Source organism: Sus scrofa, chromosome 16, assembly GCF_054392235.1.
Source record: "Sus scrofa isolate SSC_HxYL_T2T_F1_AM1 chromosome 16, Sscrofa_HxYL_maternal_Yorkshire_Landrace_v2.0, whole genome shotgun sequence".
Classification (NCBI taxonomy): Eukaryota; Metazoa; Chordata; class Mammalia; order Artiodactyla; family Suidae; genus Sus; species Sus scrofa.
In genome coordinates this window covers 86,839,587-86,864,516 of record NC_139398.1, presented here as the reverse complement: position 1 = coordinate 86,864,516, position 24,930 = coordinate 86,839,587, and the positions used below count along the sequence as shown (strand labels likewise).

The window sequence follows — 24,930 nt, the reverse complement described above, 5'->3', positions numbered from 1 at the left end:
TATCACATGTGTTTTAAATGTGCAGCATTATTTTTTAAGCTATATATTATAAAGAAAAGGGAGTTTTAGACTGGTGCATTACTCGAACCAACAAGAGCTATTTGATGTTAAAAATTCAGAGGATAAGGGTATCAGGTGATGATAAATGAAAGATGTAATGAGGAACTGTTAACATAATTCCGAAAAATGATGGCTCCTTTCCCATCATTGACTTGTCATTCATTCAAACATATAACATCCACGTAATTCAGAATTGGATGTGAGGTCCACAGAATGGGATTTATCATTTGATTAATTTGATTGATCTTTGATTCTTGAGCTCAGTCCTCCTTGATATCTATTTGGTTTGCTTATTTCTTGATACTGAAGTTACACACCTACAAACCCAGTCCGTGCAATGCACTTTGGTCTGTATGTGGCACCTCTCACATTCCCCCGCCTGCCCGCAGAGTTTAATTCATTTGCACTTTTTGTTTGTCACACTCTCCCTTTTCTACTTTTCTTTTTTTCTTTTTTGGGCCTCACCTGCAGGATATGGAAGTTCCCAGGCTGGGGATCAAATAGGAGCTGCAGCTGCAGTCCTACATCACAGCCACAGCAATGCCAGATCTGGGCCTCATCTGTGATTTATGCCAGAGCAGCGCCAGATCCTTAACCCACCAAGTGAAGCCAGGGATCGAACCTGCATCCTTATGGATACTAGTCTGGTTCTTAACCTGCTGAGCCACAGTGGAAACGCCTTCCTTTTCTTTTTGTTCACTTTATTCATTTTATCATACATACCCTATATATATATCATGTGATGTATGTGTGGTATAAAGCAGTGATCAAGATTCATTTACATATTTTTTTTTGTTGTGGCAAATCAGTTTTTATTGCTCGTTTTAGTTCCTTCTTTCCCCATATCTCTTATATATCCAGTTCCATATATGAGTGGTTTGTTATGGGCTATTTAGTCTGTTCCAGCGGTTAACTTTTGTTCTTTTTTTAACACACACACACACTCACACCCAAGCATAAAATATAATTACTGAAGCTTTATAATAATTATATTGGGAAAGGCAAGTAATATTCAACTCTTTAAAAAGTTTCTTGGTTGCTCTTGACCTTTTGTTTGTCAGTGTAAACTTTACAATCAATTAACTTCCATATGAAAAATAACCTAAATTATCTTAACTTCCATATGAAAAATAACCCAAATAGAGTTTTGTTAGTGTTATAGCAAACCTGTTGATTTACTGCTGAGAAATGGTATTTTATGATACTGAATTTTTCCTATCCATGAACATGGGCCATCTCTCCATTAGCTTATGTGCATCAGTAATGTTTTATAATTTTCTGTAGGCTGTTCTTATTCCTCAATACAAAAGTATATTTTGTTTTTTACTGCTTACGTAAATGGTGTTTGTAAAGTTACGATTTCTACTATTTTGTTGCTGATATGAAATAATATTGAATTTTGGATATTATTTTATATCATACAACATACTCTCATATCGTCTTCATTACTAGTAATTGAAATGCAGATTCTTTCAGGTTCTCTACATAGACAATCATATCATCTTTGAATATTGAGAGTTTTGTTTCCTTCTGTCCAATACTAACGCCTTTCATTTCTTTTTCTTATATTATCATGCTCACTAGGAACTCTAATATAATTTGACAGAACTGGTAAGCATGAGTACCCTTGCCATTTTCCTAATTTTAAATAGAATTCTTCCATAGTTTATCCCTTTAGGATGATGTTGGTTATAGGCCTTGGTAGATAGCCTTTGAGATTTCCTTTTGTTCTAATTTACAAAAAAAGTTTAAATGTGATTGGGTGTTGAGTTTTATCAACCTGAGATACTCATAGGTTTTTGTGTGTGTGCGTGTGTCAGTTTAATGAACAGTGATTATTATTGTTTTTATATCCCTGAGATAAACACTGTTTTTATATCTCTTATAAAATGTTGGATGTGGAGTTCCTATTGTGGCTCAGTGGGTTAAGAACCTGACTAATATCAATGAGAATGTGGGTTTGATCCCTGGACTTGCTTAGTGGGTTAAGTATCCGGCTTTGCTGCAAGCTGCGGCGTAGGTCGCAGATGCAGCTCGGTTCTGACATTGCTGTGGCTGTGGTGCAGGCCAGTAACTTCAGCTCTGATTCAACCCCTAGCCTGGGAACTTCCATATGCTGCAGGTGCAGCCCTAAAAAGAAAAATAAATAAATAAATAAAATGTTGGATGTGAAGTGCTAACATTTTGTTTTAGATTTTTATAAATATTATTTGCTAAAATAAGTTTGGAATATTTCTTTATCAAACTGTCATTTGTCTTTTTTATAAGTTTTGCTGGCCTTATAAAATAAGTCAGGGAGTATGCCTTCATTTTTAGTTTTCTAAAAATTTTCACTGTGTTAGAAAGAGTTGATAGAATTTGCCTAAAAACCACATGGGCTTGTTGCTTTCTTTGTAGAGAGATTTTAAAATTTCTGCTTCAGTATTATCTATAGCAATAGGATCATAGTATTTCTAATGTTTTTCTTAAGTGAGTTTCAATAAGATTTTTCTAGGAATTTTGTGTTTCAACCCATTTCTCAAGTTAATGGCATATATTTGATAACACTGTTTTCATTTTTTTTACTTTACATATACTATAACTTTGAGCTTTATTTATAATATTATTTTTATATGCTTTCTATTTTTCCTTAATCTCATTAGGTGTCTGTTTTGTCTCACAAGAACCATCTATTGTCTTTTTTGGTTCTTTCTATTGAATTTTAGTTTTCTATTTTTTTAAAAAAATCTGTTCTTATTTCTATTACCTCTCCTGTTAATCAGAACATATTAGACTATGCTATGGAAAAAAAAATCTCCAAAATCTCAGTGTATGAACATAAGAAATGTTTACATTTTGTTCAAGCTGCACAGTCAATGTGTCAGCAGGGTAACTTTCATGCCAGTCACTCTAAGATCTAGAGTGAAGGGAACTGCATTTTACCACATCCTTCCTTCTTTGAGGGCTATACTAGGGAACACGTGTGCTTCACTCCTGAGCAGCTGCCATCTTCCACGTGCAAGTGACCCATTGCTCTCATTCATTTTTCATTGACCCAAGTAAATATTCTGGTTTTCTATGCTGCGTAAAACAGCCCTGCACAAAACTTAGTGATTGAAAACATCGCCATCATTTATTTTCCTCCTGGATCAGCAGTTTGGGCAGGCTTGGAAGTGGCAGCTCATCCTTGCTCCACGTGTCAGCTGTGATGATGTGGAGGGGGAGAGCTGGGGTCCTTGCAGGCTTGCTCACTTACATGTCTGCTGTCCTTGCTTACCCGTAGCTGAGACGCAGTTGGGACTGTTGGCTGAAACACCTTCACATGGCCTCTCCACATGGTTACTTGACTTCTTTACAGTCTAGTACCTGGATTCCAAGAAAGTTCATCCTCTAAGGACCACGTGGAAGGGCATGGCATTCTCAGAATCCTAGCTCTGAAGTCAGTTGACACCAGTTCCACTGTGGTTACAAAGATCTGCCCAGGTTCAGTGGAGGAGGAGGTAGAGCCTCATTGGATGAGGGGAGTCCCCCTTGCATATGGGATTGGATGTGTAATGACCCCCCTGGTGGAAAATACAGTTTACCACAGTACCTTCTATAGCATGTCCAACTTCCATAGGCAAATGGAGGATACATCAGTCAGCTTGTTCTGTGTAACAAACTGCCCCCGTGTTTAACAGTTTGGAATGACTGTACTTTTACTTAGCTCCCACTTCTGTGGGTTCTGGCTAATTCAGTTGATCTCTTCTGGTCTATTGCATGTTTATGTGGTCAGCTTGCAGCTGGCATGTCAGTTGGTATCTGGATCATAAAAGGTGTTCTCATTTACGTGTGCGACCAGTTTGCAGGGTGTCTACGAGGGCTGTTGGAGTGGGCGACAGACTCACTGGGCTCATTATGTAGACCAGCTGAGTTACTATGCATGTAGGGTTCTAAAAATAAGCATGCAACAGGGCAGACCCCTGTACCCCAAATATTTGCATGCCTTTGTGTCAAGCAGCTGCCATCAAATTGGCCAAAGAGAGTGACCTTGCCAAGGCTAGAGTCAGTGTAGCAGAGAATGACACAAGGGGTTGGATACAGGGAAGGGAATTGGTGCAGCCATGTTTGCTCACAAAACTGTAGCAGAGACGTGAACTAGAATGTCTAACCAGAAAGTGTTTGATCCTGTATGACTATCACTCTAAAGCCAAGTAGATAAAATATTTGAAAAACAGGCTAACTGCACGTCATCATCATACAATAGTCACAAAAACCAAAAAAGAAGAGAACACAAATATAAAAGAAAAAGGAAATCATTAGAAAGAATTTACCACCCTGATTACCACCACAGTCCACCTACCTGGTCACCACATGTTTAGTTCCTCCTTCCTTAAGAAATTAGCTCTATCCCCTTCTCAAGAGAGAGCACCCAAAAGCCCCATCCGCTGATCTGTGAGTGAAGGACACTCGCTTGCTCAAAGGGAATGCTGAGAAGTCATCTCATGTGAAGCCTGAATGTGGCTTCTCTTGATCTGGAGACCCTTGGACCAAAAGGACTTGCTGCCAACCACCTGCTCAGCCACCCGATACACAAAGGATAGCCGCAGAAACTCTCCCGTTATCCTAAGGGGAGAATGACACACATTAGTCTCTGGTTTGTAGCGATTATAATTTCCTCTGGCTCTGGGGCTGGAGAGGGGTTCCTCAATACACCCATTCTCCTGTCCTGGAAAGAGTCCCCTTGTGTATTATTGTCTGTGACATCTGAACCCTTCATTTGGGAGCTGCTTCCTTGTTTTGCCATCCTTTTGGCCGCCTATGGATTGAGTGTTGGGGACTATTTCCTTCTCGGGAATGAGCAGTTTTCTCAACCTCTTTCCTGACATAGATGGAGAACCTCCCATCTCCTTTAAGTCTAGAACAGCCGCAGTTCAGGTTGCCATGTCCTTGGCAAATGCAAATCTCTCAAAACCTCTTTGACTTCTTCTGTTTTTAATTTCGTTCCCCTCCAGGTGTCAGCAGTCATGGCCGTTGGTCTTTCCAGTGATTTGTCTTTCATTTACTATATTCCTCTGCCTTCTCACTCCACCTGTGTCGCAGTCTCTCTCCCCTCACCCTCTGTCTCAGTCTGTGTGTGCTTTGAGCCTGTTTGAGAAACACGCTTTCTGGTTCTTGTTTCCCTGCTCTGTTTTGTTCTGTTGGGAGAATTTATTGGCATCTTACTCTTAGCTGGGCTTTACTCTCACACACCTTAATCCATTCCATCGTCAGTAGTAGTTTGGATTTTTTTTTTCCCACCCATGATTGAGTTTTAATCACTCTAGGACCCAAGTTCTATCATTTCTGGTTGAGACTGAGAAGTATTTTCCTTCTCCAGTCTGACAAATCTATAGGATTTTGCTTCCCCTTCATCCTGCCATCTAACCAATCAGTTATCTTCTGAGCCTGTATTTTTCTTGTGGTACCCACGCTTGTAAATTGTGTTTGATGGCTTCTTCTAGAGAAGGGGGTCCACAGATTGGCCTGGGACCAATTTAACTCTACTCCAATTACACTTTGTTTGAAAAAGTAGGCAATTTGACCCATTGCCTACTTTTTCAAAAAAGTTTAGTAGAAATATAGCCCGACCGCTCATTTGCATATGACCTATGGCTGTTTAAGTTACAGCAGCAGAGTTAAATCATGTGACAGAGTCCATGCAGCCAATGCAGCCTAAGATTTTAATGATCTGGCTGTTACGTAAGAAGTTCACCCAGCCCTGTCTCGACTTATAATTCTAATAGGACATCTTTTGCCTCCTGAGACGGGAAGATATTTTGACCAAGTGTGGGACTGTTTCGTAACTTGGGTTGCTCTGTTCCTTTTGTATTATTACTATTTTTTCTTTTTGTGGTTGCACCTGTGACAGAGGGAAACTCCCAGATAGGGGTCCAGTTGGAGCCACAGCTGCTGGCCTGTGCCACAGCCACAGCAGTGCCAGATCCCAGCCGCATCTGTGACCTGTGCCATAGCTTGCAGCAACACCGGCTCCTTAACCCACTGAGTGAGGCCAGAGATGGAACCCACGTCCTCATGGATACCATGTCAGGTTCTTAACCCAGTGAGCCACCGCAGGAACTCCGGTTGCTTCTTTTGAATCTCTGATAATAGTTTCTTGCTGCTCTTGCCACCTGGCAGCTATCAAGCCATGCACAGGCTTTGTTGAGGCAGCACTCTATTTCAGGTACCAGTTTGTGTGTCAGCAAGGATGGTATAGGTTGTAATGGGTTAATAAACAAACCTCGAATGTGGCTTCCGCACCAGAGGTTTATTTCTTACATACGCATCCTGGCCAGCGGGGGCCAGGATGGAACTCATCTCAGTTCCTTGGAGAGCTGGGCTATAGGATTCCTCCCGTGACACATGCTTCTATAATCCTCTTGAGAAAGAAAACATCGCCTGTCATATCAGTAAACAAAGAATGTCACAGTCATCAGCGATGGCAGCAGCTACCTCCGAGGGTGAGCTAAGAATGACCTGACACCTAGCAGCCCTCGGATCGCAGCCAGCCCCTCTGGTGAGCCCCCAGCTTGGGAAAGTAGAGGCTGCTGGCCCCAGACAGCCCAGGCGCATCAAAGGAATGATTTCCAGGAGCCCAGACCCTTGTAGCTTCTGATACGTAGAAAAGTGCTAAGTTCCTTAACTTGAGCTATCTGATTTTTTTTTTTTTTTTTTTATTAACAGGAATCTTTTGTTCCCTTTGTGGCAAGCCCCCTGTATATCCTAGCTTCCCCTGCCCTCCTGAAGTTTCCTGTCGCCTACCTGACTGAGGCTTATGTCCTCAGTTTTGTCCACTGAGTTAAAACATAACACTCAGCGTGTCGGTTGTGCGTGTATTTTTTTAGTAGACACCTTTTACCATGGAAAGAAAGCGCCATGCAGCCTCTGATCAGGAAACACTTTACTTAGGTCCACATTGTATTGGGCGAAGCATGGCCCCTGGTAACTTTAAAAGTCAGAAGGGGCATCCGGAAGGAACCCAGAAGAAGGAAATAAGGAATATTTTGGAAAGTCCCTAGCCACCCCAACTTTCTTCCTACTTTCTTTGGGTTTCTTTTGTTCTTTTCCAAATTTATGAAGTGTTTGTTTGTTTGTTTGTTTTTGTTTTGCTTTTTAAGGCTGCCTTCTCGGCATGTGGAAATTCAGAGGCCAGGGGTCGAATTGGAGCTGCAGCTGCCAGCCTACACCACAGCCACAGCTACGAGGGATCCTTAACCCACTGAACGAGGCCAAGGATCGAACCCGTGTCCTCATGGATACTAGTCAGATTCTTAACCCACTGAGCCACAGTGGGAACTCCTGAAGTGGGGTCTTTTAATTCATTAGCCTCCTTTTCTTTTAGTATAGAGCTTGGCACCAGCAGGGGGCATTGCGATGAGCAGTCACTGGCCAGCCCAGGGGAGCCGGCTCAGGAAGTTCCTGGGCAGCTGTCACCCTCATGTGGCATCGCAGGAAAGTGTCCAGTGGGGAGCCGGTTCCGGCTGCTCTGGTCACTGTGCTGCATGTGGACCAGCAGAGGGCAAGGCAGGCTGGGCCCCTCCAGGCTCTGCCATGTGTATCTCCCCTTCCCCTGTCCTGGCACATGCCCCTTCCTGGTGCCAAGTGGTTTCCACCTCCCAGATCTTGGGCGATTACCTCCCTGGGCTGGCTGTCCCCGGGGAGCACTCGGGAGGGGATTCTGGCAAACCCTTGCTCCACTGTCCCCTCTGGATTCTGCCACAGATTCCGCTTCTGTTCAGCTCTACCCAGGAGCCATAGGGGGAAGGGGGTCGAAGACCTGCAACTCACAGCAGGACCCCATGGACAACAGGGCAGTTCAGCTCAGCTTCCAACAGGACCCCTTTCCCTCTGGGCACGGCTACTGCACAACACAACTGATGGCAAGACTTGCAGATTTTTTTCAGAATTATTTTGCATTTTACATTGAGCTTGATGATCCGTTTTAAGTTGATTTTTGTGAAAGGCATCAAGTGTGGGTCTCAGGTCATATTTTGCATGTGGATGTCTGTTTAGTTGTTCCATCCTTTCTCCACGGAATCACCTTGGCTCCTTTGTCAGGGTGTCAGTTGCCTGCCTCAGTGTGGGTCTTTCCAGTCCTTTGATCTGTCTGTCTTTTCTGCAGTATCACCCGTCTTGGCTACTGTGGCTTTGAACCAAGTTTTGAAGTCAGGTAGTGTTGGTTCTCCCGCTTTATTCTTCTTCAGCATTGCATTGGCCATTCTGGATCTTTTTGCCTCTCCATTTAAACTTTAGCACCAGTGTAAATATCTGTAAAAAGAACTTGCTGTGATTTTGATTGGGATTGCATGGAATTTATAGACTAATTTAGAAAGAACTGACACCTTGGCAATGGTAAGCCGTCCTATATATGTACGTGAAATATTTATTGAGATCCTCTTTGATTTATTTCAGAGCTTTATAGAATATTTTCTTTCAAATTTGTGTTTATTCCTTTCATGCTTTATGGTAAAGGGCAGTATGACTATATATGTGGAAAAGGATGAAAAACTTTATTTTCTATGATGTATCACACACGTATCTTAGATGAATGAATGAAAATATGTATCTACATGTATCCGTCTATAGTCATATGTGTATCGTAGCTACAGGCTGATTTCTTTTTGCCCAACGACAACTGTTCAGAATGGTTTGCGGGGATAAAATGCAGAACTCTTTAGAAAGTAAAATAAGCAATGTTTTAATAAGGATAAGTCGGACTAGCCATGGTGGAAACCTGAGGTTTGAAGGAAAGAGGGAGCCACGGTCCCACGATCGTTGTCATTTTTGGTGCCCCGGTGATGGGTGATGTCCCCAACCCCACCAGCCGTGCTGGGTCCACGTTGCTGTTGATGGGAACAGCTGGGCTGAGGGAGGCCCCGTGCTTTTCCCGTAAGTGGGGGACTTCAAAGCACCTCACGAACACATTCTTTTTATAGAAAGCAAGTATTTTACCTTAGACTGCCCTTTACCCTCTGAGGGAGAAACAGCCCTCTTTCACAAAAAATGGAAAATGCACGTGGAAAAGAATGAAAATGCAGATAATCTGTCCCTCCACGGAAAAGCCTCCAAGAAACAAAGCAGTGGCCACATAATCAATAAAACCAATAGGTGTTTAGGAGGCAATTAGAAGCCATGCCAGATTACCTGAAAAACGCACTGAACAGGAGGAAGGGGTGGGAAAAGCACGAGGAGCCCATTATCATGAGAGTAGATGGTGCTGTCCCCAAGATCGCCCCTTTAAAGGCATTTTAGGGCATTTCATTTGCCTTGGATGGTAATTTTTTTTTTTTTTTTTTTAGCCTTTTTAAAGACACGTCTTAAAGGCATTTTAGTACATTTCAGTACTAGTAAAGACATTTGAGTACCTTTCATTTAGTTTGCATATTACGGTACTTTTTTTTCCATCAAGGGAGGAGGGATTGGGATACATAAACATATTTAATTTAGAGTGACGGTGTTTGCCCGGTTTTTGTTCGCTGTGTTTTCAGCTACCCGGTTTGTTTTATATTCGGAATTTTGGAAACTCTGCTGGCTCCTACAGAAGCGTCCGTGGGGTGATCTTCAGTGAGTTCATTCGTCCTCCAGTCCCCTGGGGCCAGAATAAGGGAGGGAGGAGGCCCTGTAATTCAGGGTCTGAGGGCATCCCGCTGCTGCGTTTCCTTAGCCTGAAGAAAAACGCATGATGCAGACACGGGCGCTGGGCAAGAATGTGGTGTCTAGAGCTTTGCGTTCTTAATGAATGCTCTACTGAGTTTTCCTTGACACCCTTACAAAAGGTCCTTTTTAGTGGGACGTCCTTATTAAGACTTGTGCAGAGTTAGAGCTCCAAGGGCAAACGCAGCATACACCGATGGCTGATCTTTCTGGAAGAGCCCTGATTCTCCAGTGGGCGAGGGTCTCGCAGCTGTCGAGGTCCTGAGTCTCATGATCGGTGGCTGATCATCTCAGCCTTTGACCATCGGGGAATGCGGCCCTCCCACCGAGGCTGTCGGGGATGGACTAGGGAATGTCACATGTCTGGTGAGGGGGGCATCCCCCCCACCCCCGTCCCGGGATCCTATTAGGACTGAGGGGCCTTTGTCTGCCCCTTCCTGCCTGAAAGTACAGTCACAGAGTTTACACTGTGTTGGCGTGGAGACATAGGAATCTCTGAGCCTTGGGGTTTTGTTGTTGATTTGGAAAGAAACGAAAACATTTGTGTGGCCCTAGACATATAATGGGACCCAGGCACTGTGTCCACTGTGTCAAGTGGCGGTCACCCTGCAGCCCAGACTCGCCACTTCTCAGCGATCAAGACCCCAATAGTTAAAAAAAGTGAGATAGAGGCTTCCATATTTCAAACCCAAACCCACATTAAGTCTATTTCTTCTTTCTTTCTTTCTTTTTTTTTTTTTTCCTGTCTTCTTAGGGCTTGCAACCAAGGCATATGGAGGTTCCCAGGCTAGGGGTCGAATCGGAGCTGCAGCTGTCAGCCTACATCACAGCCACAGCAACTTGGGATTCAAGCCAAGTTTGCAACCTGCACCACAGCTCACGGCAACGTCAGATCCTTAACCCACTGAGTGAGGCCAGGGATCGAACCTCCATCCTCATGGATACTAGTCAGATTCATTTCCTCTGAGCCACGACTGGAACTCCTAGTCTTATTATAAAATATTAGTACCCAGGACTTCCTGCTGTGGTGCAGCGGGTTAAGGATTTGGCGTTGCTGCAGCTGTGGTATAGGTCGCTGCTGCAGCTCCGGCTCGGGTTTGATCCCTGGCTTGGGAACTTCCATATGCCTAGGATTTGGCCAAAAAAAGAAAAAAAAAATTAGTACCCAGCGCGATAAGACATTGGGTCTTTGCCTTGTCTACAGGTAGATCTTTTAAAAGAGAAGCCCAGGGAAGGCTCCTACAGGTGGTGTCCTAGTCCCCCAACTCTGAAAGGGTTCACGGTCTCAGACTTGCTGTTCCTTTAGCTGCTGGTTTGCACTTGACAGTCATGCCTATTTTCACACCATGTTCAGTCTTTCTGGAGAAATTAGAGCCTAGAAAGTCAGTGACTGTTTCTCCCCTACCGGGTTAATGAAATAAGTGAAAAGTCACACCAGGAAAACAGCTGTCCTGCTTATTTACTGGTTTGCTTTCTGGCCGCAGCTCAGGTACATTCGTCTGGGGAGGTTTAAAGTGCAGTCCCTTTTCACGGCTCCGAGTGCGCAGTGGTCACCGTCTCCAGTGGGATGTCTTCAGCAGACAAGGTCGTGCCCCTGCCCTTGACCCGTGGAGCCGAGTGTGGGGGAGCAGGGCACCTGCTGGATATCTGACACCCCTTTGCAATGACCGGAACACGTGTCTGAGTGTAAGAGTACAATTTAGGCACTTCATCGTGGACCAAAATAGCCATGGAGGGGGTTTATGAGGGCATCTCATTGGATGTTCTTGTCTTGGCTGTTCTGGAAATGGATTCTTTTGGCCCCTCAAGGACTGGCCGCACTTGGTCCAGCTGGTCGTCTCTGCACAAACAGAAAGCAGAGCTCTGGAGGGGAGAGGGTGCCCGCACTGCCACCCCCCCCCGCCCCAGATCCCCGGGCTGGACGCTGGCTCTCTCCCCTCCAGCAGCATCACCGCCTCCTCTCTCTTCTGCTGCCCAGCTGGGCAAACACGTACCCCCCGCCCCCCATAGGGTTGTTGTAAGTGTTCAAAAGCTTAAGATGCTTAAGTGCTGAGCACAGAAATCTGTACGTGGGTATTTGCTCTGGTTATCGTTGCTGCTGCCTTTTCTGCAGGTATCACTGGATACAAAAAAATGCGAGCGGGAAAGGCAAATGAAGGCATGGGGACGGGGGAGCCTGGGTCCCTCCTCGTTCTCCTCCATGTCAGCCTGGACTCTGTGCCACGGTTTGGCTGATCTGCTTTGCTTTCCACCCTCCCTGTGGTTAGACCTGCTCCTGGCACGGAGCGAGCCCTGTACCAACCAGAGAAGGTGGGGGCGCCCCCAGGCTCTGGTATTTGAAAGAGCTGCCCCAGAAGTCCCAGATTTTCCTGTAACTTTCAATATTCTAAGACCTCGATGGAAGTTCTTAGGGCCTCAGCCAGATAGTTTTTTGGACTGAAACTCCTTTGGGTGTTTCGCAAACTAAACATATGGGGTGAGGATGAAAGATTTTAAACTGTTCCATCCCCTGGCGCGTGCTGTTCATAGCAAGGCTCCGGCAGCCGTGTTTGGAGACGTGAAAGCCTAAATCTTGGGTCGTCAAAGGAAACATGACATGTATCACATTGTGTGACATTGTGTGGAGGGGTAAGCGTGTGCCTTTGGGAGGGTAGGTGGCTGGACAGAGATACAGAGAAAACCAATATTGGTGCGCACATGTGTGTGAGTGTGGTTTTTTAAAAATGTATTAGTAAAAGGCTAATACTGAATGCCCATTTTCTTCAGGCTGCTGAAGCCCGAGAGAGGTGGGGTAGCAAATGGCAACCTGGCACATTCTTCCACGTATTTCTCGCAGTCTCATCTTCTATATTTAGTACTTTCTGACCCCTTTCTGTTAACCTGTGATCCTGTTAAAACATTAATTGCTGTGCATTAAAAGCAAAGCTCCTCCCTTTAGAGCCTGAGATGGCTTTTAGATTTTTTTTAAAAAGTAAAACATTTAAAATCCATCTGGAGGCCTTCATTTCCTGCATCTGAGGCCTTTCTGACCCTTTGGTTCGGGCAGATTGGTTGTCCTATTTTATCCTTATAGTCTGTGTTCTCGCCTTCATTTTGGAATGAAATCGATTGCTCTATCAGGGAAAATTTGAATTTGATGGCATGGCTGTTTTGTATAAGTTAATGTCCAATACTGGCTTATTCCTATAGAGAAACATGGTTATTTTGTAAGACACTTCAATTCTCAAACGTGCACACTGTTCTACCTGTGAGATCCCTTTTGAAAGTGATGGATGTATTTTGCTGGGGATTGACGTTGGTAACGTTTAGGTGACAAATCATAAAAACCGCGGGCTTTCTCCGTTGCCCCTTTGCCATGTTTTGTTTTTTGTCTCCTTAGGACGTTGAAGACCACGTGGCATTTTTGATCACCGTTCCAACCGCCCTGGCGATTTTCTTTGCCATATTCATCCTGGTCTGCATCGAGTCGGTGTTTAAGAAGCTGCTCCGTCTCTTCTCCTTGGTGATCTGGATTTGTCTCGTGGCCATGGGCTACTTGTTCATGTGTTTTGGAGGCACCGTCTCTCCCTGGGATCAGGTAAGGCTGCTTTTCGTGTTTCTCCTTCGGCGTTTTGATCTGGGACCTACCACGTTCTATAAACATGACCCTACACCGTGAGCAGGAGACCTGTAGCTGAGAAGACAGATGTCACGGGGTGTCCCCAAGGGGCTGCAGTCAGTGTCCATTTAACTCATCAGACCTGCCAGCAGTCAGGGTGCTGCCTGCCACATGTTACAGATGCCGAGTCTGCGTACACTTTGGTAGCTCTGTTCTCCTCCAATCCCCGAGTTTCCTATGACTCTGGAGTGAAGGGGCTAGAGCCTCGCTGGTACCTCTAACTCTCAAAGACTGGTCGTTGCCCTTGAACTCTTCCTGAGTGGATCGTCCTTCTTACAGACAGAAGGTCAACACCCTGACGTCATATCAGCAGGGAGACCCATACTTTTTCATGTTGGACCTGGGGAGGCTCTTGGCTTAGAAGTGGCTACGTCTGAAGGATGTTAGCTCTTGAAGGGCGTGTAGTCTGGTGGGCTTTTCCCCTTGTGCGGCTGCCCCACGGTGTATCCGGCTGACTGTTTGACATGGTGTGTTGTCCAGGCTCAGGTATGGGCTGCAGGTATGGATATGCTAGTTACTAGCTTCAAGCTTATAGTCGAAGCCCCGGGGTTCTGTAGCCATCCAGGCAGAGAGTAAACTGAGCACCAAGAGAGTTGTGCCTGAGTTCGGGGGAACTCCAGAGCCTGCGGTGAGAGGGGGGCAGGAACCACCATGGGTGGATAGAGGAGAAGCCGTTAGGAGATGAGGGCCGGGGAAGGTGGATGGCTGTAGAGGCCAAGGGAGAGGAGAGATTCAAGCTGGGAACACATAGTGTGGCACCGTGGGTTAAGGATCTGGCATTGCCGCTGCTGTGGTGCAGGTCATAGCCGTGGCTTGGATTCGATCCCCAGCCCGGGAGCTTGCGTGTGCTGCAGGTGTAGCTAGAAGAAGAAAAAAAAAAAAAAAAAAAAAGCAAGGGGTGGGGTGGACACATAAAAGGGTTCAAGTGCCAGGGCAAGGACAGAGCACTGCCAGTGTGCCAGAGTTGGAGGGAGCCCTCTGTGAGCCCAGGGAGGCGCTTTCCCACAGGCTCTGTCCCGTGACCTTGACCAAACCGTCATCCTCTTTTAACCTTGGTTGCTTCTGCGGAGGGAGAGGCTGGACAGAAAGAACTCAGCGTGGTCTCTCTGGCTCTAAAGGATGCTGAGATCGTGAGCAGAAGTGGAGGCAGTGCTTTTTCCCTCCTGCAGCTCCCTGAAGAGGCCCCCGTGCTCCGGGAAGCTGCTTGGCCCGTTTTCTCATCACCTGAAGCCTCTTGCAGGGCTGGCACTGCCCCGCTCTGCCTGGCCCTCCCCGCCTCTGCTCCTGAAGCTGCTGCGCACATGTCCTCACACAGCGGCTCTCCACGGCGCACGGGGTCCGGGGCCCTCCGGCTTCAGGCCAGTGCCCGTGGAACAGAACAGGAAGCTGGTTAAGAGCATCCTTGCCAGTGGGTGGCAGGGACCCAGGGTCTCTCTGGGCACCTTGTTTTAATGACAGCTGTATTAGAAGCCACACGATGGAAGGACAAGTGTCCCTCTCTTGTTCTCAGTCTTCCTTTTGTCCAGAACTCTCTGAGCTGCTTTTCATGAATTCCCGAATCCGTTTTGTCCTCTCCAGTGAAAACTCACTGGGTCACTTTTGTGACCCTTATCCAGCCCCTTCTCAGAGCCGCCTTCCCAGAGGTCCAGATGCCACCCCACCGGGCGACACCCCTTTCTGGTGCTTTCCGTGGCCCTTGCAGTGAGCTCAGCACCCACGGCAGAGCCTATGACTTGGCCCTCTCTCTGTGGACTGACTGGTTCCCCTGCAGGGACCATAAACCCCTTCTGGGCGAGACGTGACTGTGGACGGTTGTCTTTGCACCTGCAAGCCTCCTCCGCCAGCAGAACCCAGGGCCGCTTGGGCTGTGCTTTTGTTAGTGGGCAACTCTATTTTTTTATTTCCAGATTTGTTGCTGTTGGGGGCGCGTGTGTGTGCGCGTGCGCGCATATCTTTGTGTGTATCCACTGCTTCTGTTTTTACTTGTCTTCTGGCTTTAGAACATACCCTTTGGTTTTATTGCTGCTGTCTGCCTGCTTGTGAAAATCTCCTTAAGCAACGTAAACGTATTTATGTCATGGTCATTTTTACTTCCCTTTTCTCCCGATTGATTTCTCGGGTATTGAGTTGGTTGGCTCCGTTTCTTGGTGTCTGCTCCCCATGGGTGTTTGGACATTGTTGTCCCCAAGCTCGTGTTGAATGGGGATTTTTTTTTTTTTTTTTGGTCTTTTTTTTTTTTTTTTAGTACTTTACTATTTATTTATTTAAATTGTAGTCTGTTTTATTGTTTCAGAGGATAGTTGATTTACGGTGTGGTGTCAGTTTCTGCTGTATAGCACAGTGACCCAGTCACACATGTATGTACCTCCTCCCTCTCCTCCTGTCCCCCGCTTCACGGTCTGTCACAGGTGATTGGATATAGTTCCCCCTGCTGTACAGCAGGACCTCGTTGCTCATGCCTTCTAAATGTCAGAGTTTGCATCTCCTAACCCCAAGCTCCCCATCCATCCCACTCCCCAACCTTGGCAACCTCAAGTCTGTTCTCTGTGGCTATGAATCTCTTTCTGTTTTGTAATAGGTTCATTTGTGCCATATTTTAGCTTCCACATAGATGTGATATCGTGTGGTATTTGTCTTTCTCTTTCTGACATATTTCACTTAGTATGAGAATCTCTGGTTGCACCCATGTTGCTGCAAATGGCATTCTTTTGTGCTTTTTTATGGCCGAGTAGTATTCCCCTGTGTATAGGTATCCCATCTTCTTAATCCATTCATCTGTTGATGGATATTTAGGTTGCTTCTCTGCCTTGGCTGTTGTGAATGCTGCTGCAGTGAACATAGGGGTGCATGTATCTTTTTGAATTATGCTTTTGTCCAGATAGATGCTCAGGAGTGGGACTGCTGGGTCATGTGATCGTCCTATATTTAGTTTTCTGTTCCATACAGTTTCCATCGTGCTTGTACCACTTTACATTCCTCCCCTCCTCCCACAAATACATTGAGAACATGTCTGCACAGTGAACTGTTTGCACAGAAAAGTTGAACTGGGGTCGTTTCGCCTCCGCCCCTGCATGCGATCCCAGCCACGTGAGCTTGCCCTCCCTCCGCTGCCAGGGCCCTGGGCGGAGCTAGCTTCCGTGGGGAGCCTCTGGCCCATTGATATTGGCAGCGGGGGTTGGCCAGTCCCGCTTGTGGCCTGGGCCTGCTTCTGGGCGCACAGCTGTGTGCACTTGATGCCTGGAAGAGGGCACAGCCAGGCCTGGTGGTTGGTGGTTGCTGCTCTTTGGGGCCACTCTTCCCCAGCCGGGGCCTGGGCAGGGTGTCTGCCGGATGCCGTGGGTCCGCTTATACCTCTCGCCAGAAGGGGGACACTTTGGGCCCCATTGCTCCACTGGAGTTTGAAATCCTGCCCAACACTCCTGGCTACTCCTGCCCGGTCCACAGAGAACTTAACATTATTCTGCTGTATTAACCAAACATTTGCTTTCTGGCATCTTTTGGTATCAGCACCACAGATGGAGGCCCCTCAAAGAACACGACCTTCCAGAAGGGGTGCTGTAGGTTTGAGGAGAGGCGCTCAAGGAATGGGTCCCCCAGAAGATGTCCGAATGAACAGCATGCTGTTAGGAGGTGTCGGACTTGATGGGGAGCAGCCCTCAGGGCCACCGTCACTGCTGACACCAGTGGCCGGTTTGGGGTTTCCAAGACCCCTCTGAGGTTCAATCACTTGCTGGAAGGACTCTCAGAATTCACTGAAAACGGTAGCACTCACTGATCTCATTTCGTACAAGTGAAGACAGGTTAACATCAGCCAAGGGAGGCGTTCGGGAAAACTGCCGCCTCTGGAGCCTCCATTGTCCCCTCCGTGTGGAGTCGAGGACAGCCCTGCTCTCCCGGCTACAGCATAGCCCTGTGCCCGGAGCATGTTGCCTGCCTGGGAAGGTCAGCAGAGCCTTCCGTGTCCAGAGCCTTGATTGGGATCCGTCACGTGCTGCCTGCCTGGCTGCTTGTGGGTCTCAGCCTCTCTGTAGACAGAGCGGATCCTGCGTGGCCCTGAGCATCCTTGGTAAATCCCCACATTTAGACTGACTGCTGGTCAAAGCCCCTGAGCAAACAAAGAAAGTCCCACCAGGCGGGGCATGCCTGGGGGCTAGAGACCCCTTCCCAGGAGCCCAGGGCAAAGGCCAAAGCTCTCTTTGGGGGAGGTTCACGCTTTCCTGCAGGGTGGGTTGTGTGCAGCTCCAGACATGAATGCTTCAGTGCAGAACTCAGAACGTAAAGAGCTGGCAGGGTGTCTGCATGGTGCCAGCCTCTTCGGGATGCTTTATTTGCACAGCCCCGTTTACTCCTCACATGGCTCTGTGGGGTGGGCACCATTGTACCCATGCTTCCTTAGCACCCTCACTTCCACGCAGGGTGGCTAAGTACCCTGCTCACGGCCTCGCTGCTGGTGTTGGAACTGGAGATTTGAACCTGGCGGTCTGACTCCAGAGGCCAGTCTTATCCAGGGTACCAGTGGATCTCAACTGGGAGTAGTTTTACCCCAGGGGACATTTGTCCCTTGTCTGGAAAAGTCTTTGATTGTCACAGGCCAGTCGGTCATCTGGTGGGTAGAAGCCCAGGATGACGCTCAACATTCTACAGTCACTTTCCAAGGCCCAGGCCCGCAACACCACCAAGGGTCTTCCCCCAAATAACTGGACGCTGAGCCTGAGTAACTCTGTATTATGAATGCTGCCCCTCGGCCATGCCCCTTAAAGAGCAGTTCTTCAACCCCTAGTAAGTGGACATGTATGGCATTGCCCGGGCACAACTTTAGAGGGTGGTGGTGCCAGTTTGGATCAGACAAACAGGAGTGATTTTGCAGTGTGCGGCCCCAAGAAAGTACCCACGGGGGCAAGGGTGGCAGGTTTGGAGATGGGTCAACAGCGTGGTTTGGAAGAGGTCACTGGGGACATGACCAAAAGGTGAAAGAAGAGCCTTCAGCGGATCTGTCCTCATAGCCTGGACTGCGTGTGGAGGCCTCTCTTGGCTGGTGTTTTAAATGCACACATGTTGACCCCGACTCGGGGTCCCCCCTACCCCGGGCTGCTAGCACCCCAACCCAGCCGACTTGCTCCACAAACTGCTCCTGGATGAAAAGTATTTAAGAACCATATTTTGTTGATGGTTCCAAACGCTCTGAGGGAAGTGGGCGGTAATTCTGGTTTTTGGCTCCAGCTGTTACAGTGGCAGCATCTGTGTTTGCAGGGAGGTTCTGTCTGCCTGCTTCTGGCTCCGACCGCTTGGCTCAAAGGCCCTTGTTTGTGTTGCATCTTCCCCATTGATAAAACGGTAGAAAGGCTATCATGGCTTAGCTTCTTTTTCTGAATGGTTTAAAAATACCTGGACTTTTTTTTTTCTGTTTTTTTTTTTTTTTTTGGTCTTTTTGCTATTTCTTGGGCCGCTCCTGCGGCATATGGAGGTTCCCAGGCTAGGGGTCGCATTGGAGCTGTAGCCACTGGCCTACGCCAGAGCCACAGCAGCGCGGAATCCGAGCCACATCTGCAACCTACTCCACAGCTCATGGCAACGCCGGATCGTTAACCCACTGAGCAAGGGCAGGGACCAAACCCGCAACCTCATGGTTCCTAGTCGGATTCGTTAACCACTGCGCCACGACGGGAACTCCTTTTTTTAATTTTCTTTCCCACCTTTTAGGGCCTCACATAGGGCATATGGAGGTCCCCAGGCTAGGAGTTGAATGGGAGCTGCAGCTGCCAGCCTACACCACAGCCACAGCAACACCAGATCTGACCTGTGTCTGTGACCTACACCACAGCTCACGGCAATGCTGGATCCTTAACCCACTGAGTGAGGCCAGGAATCGAACCTATGTTCTCATGGATACTAGTGGGGTTCATTACCACTGAGCCACAATGGGAACTCCCCCCACCCCCCAAAAAAAACAAACCTCAACAATTTTGAACTCAGCAGAGGAGGATGCAAGGTATTTGTTTCCTCTGGTATCTTAGGCTAAGGAATCGGGATAATTTTTGTTTCCTTTCTTTAAAGAAGTCAGCGGCCATGTGTATGGGGCCCATTGTCCCCACTTCTGCACATGCCCAGTGAGGTCCCACAGCACAGCAGGGCTTCCTGACTGAGCGCCTCTGGAAGGCAGACCCTTCCTGATAGGTAAGTCCTATCAAAAGAGGCCTGACTGAAATCCATCCTGCGCCGTTGGTGGGAATGGAGGTTGATACAGTCACTATGGAGAACTGTATGGCGGTTCCTCAGAAAACCAAATACAGAACTACCATATGATCCAGCAGCCCCACTCCTGGGCACATATCTGGACAAAACTACAACTCAAAAAGATATCCACACCTCTATATTCATAGCAGCACGATTCACAATATCCAAGACACAGAAACAATCCAAATGTTTCATCGACATTTGAATGGATAAAGGTGTGATACATGTGTCCAATGGAATATTACTCAGCCATAAAAAAGAATGAGATAATGCCATTTGCGGCAACATGGTTGCAACTCGAGATTCTCATCCTACGCGAAGGAAGTCAGATAACGATAAATATCATATGCTGTCAGTTATATGCACACCTTTAAAAAAGCTACAGATAAATCTATCTATGTAATGGAGACTCATAGACATAGAGAACAGACTCATGGTTGCCAAGGGGGAGGCAGGTGGGGGAGGGAAAGGTTGGGAGTTGGGGGTTAGCAGAGGCAAAGTCGTATATATTAGGATGGATAAACAAGAGGGTCCTACGATAGAGCCCAGAGGACTATATATTCAATAGCCCGTGATCAACCGTAGTCAGAAAGAATATAAAAAGGAATGTGTGTATATAGATTTCAGTTAAAATTTTTGTTTAATTGTTTTATATGCGTGTGTGTATGTATATATCAAAAAATTTAACTGAAAACAAAAAGAGGCTTAATCGAGGTTGACCGCTCTGGCACCAGAAGTTTCCTAAGTCAGGGTGTGGGCAGAGCCTGGGCTGGGTCCTTCCCGGGCTTTTCCAGCTTCCTGTGGTTGCGGGTAAACTGTATGTTCCATGGCTCGTAGACACATCGGTCTGATGTGTCCATCATCACAAGGTGCTTTTCTCTCTGTCTTTTCTCTCTCTCTCTCTTTTTTTTTTTTTTGTCTTTTTGTCTTTTCTGGGGCTGCTCCCGCGGCATATGGAGGTTCCCAGGCTAGGGGTCGAATCGGAGCTGTAGCCACCGGCCTACACCAGAGCCACAGCAACGCAGGATCCGAGCCATGTCTGCAATCTACACCACAACTCAGAGCAGTGCCAGATCCTTAACCCACTGAGCAAGGCCAGGGATCGAACCTGCAACCTCCTGGTTCCTAGTCGGATTCGTTAACCGCTGTGCCACGACGGGAACTCCTCTGTGTCTTTTCTCTTATGTGTCCCATCTCACTGCATGTAGGGGATGGTGATGGTGTCTTCTTAGCCTGACCAATTTGAAAAGACCCCGTTTTCAAATAAGGTCACATTCACACCTACTGGGGGTTAGGAGTTGAACATAATCTTTCTGGGGGGGGCACAGTCCAGTTCATGACAGGTGTCATTTCATGGGACGACACTGCGCCCTCAGAGGCTGCTGTTCCGTTGCAGGAAGGCAGTCCCATCGTGTGGCACGAGGCTCTCCCGGGCACACGGTCACGTCCCCCACTGAGATTTTTGACAGCTGCTCTTGGCCTCCGCGTTCCCTTAAACTGCAAATCCCGCTTTGGGATTAAATGTGTGCCATGGAGGCTTTTGATTCATTCCAGGGTCTGGGAATTAGAGACGTTCTTGTGTGTGAATCGCCTGCTGAAAGACGTCCACACTCAGGACTAGAAGGGAAAAGAACCCATGACCGGTCAGATTGCCCTGGAGCAAGCAGAGCATCGTCAACAAAGGTTTGCATGTCAGGTCGGTTTGCCTCTGCCCGTCTGAAGGTGCTTCTTTAGGGTCATTTTTGTCATGTTTTGGTTCACGTGGTGAGACCTACACTTTTAGGTGGTTTTTGTTTTTTGTTTTGTTTTTTTCCTTTTTGGCCATGCCTGCAGAAGTTCCTGGGCCAAGGATGGAACCTATGCCATGGCAGGGACCCCATCCACTGTCGTGACAAAGCCACGTCTTTAACCCACTGCGCCACAAGGGACCGCCTAGGTGATGTTTTAATTTTTGACTTTCTAACAAGACACATCCGTTTCATCTCAGCCGAAAACCACTGAGATGAGAGACCCTTCCGAAGGTGGCAGGGCAGGAAGGCAGTCGCCTCAGATGGCTCATGTTAACCTCTTGACTCTGGCTTGGCCAAGTTAGGACAAGACAGGAGACTGAGTTGTATTTGCATCTGATTCCAGTTTTCTGCTTCCCTCCAACCAGGAGCTCCCTGAATAGAGTTAAATAAACACTTTCATTTCCGACACGGCCATTTCAGCCTTGACAGGGAGACGGCACTGAAATTACTGCAGAGATTTGTTAAATTACCAACTTGAAAGGCTAACCTTTTGCTCCAGGAAGAAGAGGCTTTCTTTGTCCTATTACCTGAAAGGATGCCAGAACATTCAGGACGCACCTATGTGTGTTTTCTTGCAAAAATAGGACACGAGTGTGCAAACATCTTTTTTTATTGAAATTGGGTGAAAATGAAAGAAAATAAAGACCTCACATAGGCTTTGAAATGGGTTTGGGAGTGTAGTCACTTGGAAAGCTATTAAAGAATATATTTACCGTTGGAAGAACCTCGTAGCATATGAATGAAGGGAGAAAATCCAGCCTGTTCCTTGAGTGTCCAAATAAACCCACCTCTGGATGCTTTTCTGCACCAGGATGGTGTTTTTTTTTTTTTTTTTTTTTTTTTTTTGCTTTTTAGGGCTGAACTTGTAGCATATGGAAGTTCCTGGGCTAGGGGTCGAACGTGGAGTTGCAGTTGCAGGCCTACACCACAGCCACAGCAGAGCCACGTCTGCAACCTGTGCCACAACTTGCAGCAACGCCTCAACGTACTGAGCGAGGCCAGGGATCGAACCTGCATCCTCATGGATACTAGTCGGGTTCTTAACCCGCTGAGCCACAATGGGAGCTCCTCAGGGCGATTTCTTAGGGGACATTTTGGACTTAATGTGAAGAACATACCTGAGAAAAATTAAAAGTAATATCAAAACCTGTTTCATTTAACTACAAAGATGTAGGATTTTACTAAAACTTCTTTTTTGGTTTTGTTTAAATGGCAAGGAGCATAGTGATGAAGTGAGAATTTTAAGGAGGTGCAGCAGAGCTGGACGCAGCCTGAGTGTAGTTATGTTGTGATGCCCCGTGTTCCTGGCTGTTCAGCGTGGAGATGGCGTGGCTGCGGTTTTCTCTTCGCTAGTTCCCACGAGGAGTGTTGTGCCAACCGCGCGGGCTGTGCCGTGACCTGGCAGTTGATCAGTCCCCTACCCCAGGTCTTCCCAGCCCTGACTGTGCTTGAATAGACCATTCTGCTGGCATTTCTGGAACAATCTCTGTGCTTCCTCTTCCTTTCTTTCCTCCTGTGCTGCTTTGGAGAGGAGCACAAGCCCCGGCACTTCAGATTGGCATCCGCATTGCGCCCTGGTCTGGCAGTTGAAACAATGCTGCCATTTTCCACCTCTGAACATTCAAGGTCCCCCCCCCCCGACCCCATCTTTGCAAGCTGGGTGGCCTTGGAGGCACTTTTCTTTGTTCTCTTTTCCTAGCAGGCAGCACCGTGTCCCCCACACAGGGACCCCGTAAATACTTAAGGGACTAACTGAACGAGTGTATGCATAACATATGGGTCCGCTTGCCTCCTGCACAGTAAGGAGGGAGGACCCTTCCTGGTTCTTCCTGGCTCCAGGCACCATTCAGTCAGTTTATGGGTATGTGGGGGGGCTCTCCACCCCCATCGTCCTTACCTCCATTTCAGCATGCAGCTAAATCCCTCCTGAAGAGGCACTGCTAATATGGGGGGTGATTGGACAGGGAACCCCAACCCAGGTTCAGTGGTGTATAATTCTGCTGCAGACACAAGGGCAAGGTACTTGACGTCCCGACCTGTGCAACCCTGTGATGTCAGTACTGTTAGTCCTTGCAATGTGAAGGTGAGCAAACGGAAACCCAGAGAGGTTAAGCAGTGTGCCCCAAGTCACACAGCCGGGAAGAGAGCCGGAATTTGAACATGCTATTTTGACACGCCATCACCGCATCTTGTCTCCATCTGCCCGTTGTCATTGGCGACCAGGGGATGTTTTCTGTGGTGCCTCGACAAGTGACGGATTATTGTGGGATGAGGAAGGGACGCCCTGGGGTTCTGGATGGTTCTGTCTGCATCAGTTTGGGGTGGCATGATGTTTGGAAAAACTTCATGAGGTGGGAGCCGTCGCTTCAGAGATGCCCAAACATTGATGGTATCCCTTTTCTGGGCTGCTGGTGATCTTCCCAGTTGGAGGCATTTTCATTCCTCTGATGAGTCAGTAAGAGAAATGGGACAAGAAACATTTCAGCCCAAGAAACATACGTCCCTATGTGCCCATGTCAGTCGCCATATTGTTCAGAAATCAGTGACGACTTTTCTATGGAAATAGATGTAACTCTCTCATTGAAGCCTCCTTTCATCTCGCTTCTTTCTGCTGGTTTTCTCATCTGGTTCTGTCTTGGCATCTGGGTATCAATCATCAGCCCCTTTCTTTGTAGGAAAAGACCCTCAGGCTCACAGGGACATCTGCCGGGGTGCTGGCGCTCACCCATGTCCTGGGGACGGCCACCATCATAAGGAAACTGGCCCTGTGTGTGCAGCTCTCGGGGCCTTCCGGGGCAGGAGGAGGCGTCGTGGCTTTGGTCTGGAGTTTGTATTGTTTTCCTGAAAGAGCTGGAACTTTGCAGGGAAGGAAAAATGTCCTGTTATTGACAGAACATCTGTTATTGCCTCAGTGGAAATAGAGGCATTTGTGATGGTGGTTATCTCAGGGCTTTTTGCATTCGGTATCTCTTGCCTTTGCTGAATGATTTTATGAGACATTGTGTTTGTCGTAGCATTCCAGCTCCTTTGACCTGACTCTTGGATGCCATTGTTATAGCCAAAGAAATGTGTCTATGGGAGCTGGTGAAGGATACAACCAATGGTTGTCATGTTGGGATGGTGTGTATACCCACGTGTGCTTTCAGGGGTGCTGCTGGAGGCAAGGGAAGTGGCTTCCCGACTCCCAGCTGGAGCAGCAAGTTCTCAGGAAAAAAAAATACATCGGGAGTTTAAATTATTTCCTATTTGGAGTTGCTAAGCAACCCCTCACTTAGCTTCTCCAGTATTCGGTGTTTCAGATTTCCTTCTCAGCAGCCACTAATATCATCCTCACCCAGCAATTTCACAGGGCTCAGAAAACAGAGTTCAGAGTTTGGAAAGGCACAGGGGCTGAAATTCTCAAAAATGGACTTATATATGAAGAACAGAAATAGACTCACAGACTTTGAAAAACTTATGGTTACCAAAGGGGCCGGGGGGGCGGGGGGGGGCTGGGAGTTTGGGATTGGCACATGCACACTGGGGTATATGGAA

The 24,930-nt window shown here is 47.3% G+C and overlaps 1 protein-coding gene across 2 annotated transcripts in view; it reads left to right on the top strand.

Moving 5' to 3' along the window:
• The window catches only part of ADCY2 (adenylate cyclase 2), a 426,457-nt gene that overhangs the window by 8,070 nt on the left and 393,457 nt on the right, over positions 1-24,930 (top strand). For both annotated transcript variants that reach the window (XR_014831042.1, XM_021077007.2), the window contains exon 2: positions 13,094-13,291. Coding sequence is in view for 1 of the 2 variants with exons in the window: in XM_021077007.2 (XP_020932666.2) it covers positions 13,094-13,291 (198 nt within the window). In the remaining variant the exon portion in view is untranslated. The remainder of the gene's footprint in view (positions 1-13,093; positions 13,292-24,930) is intronic.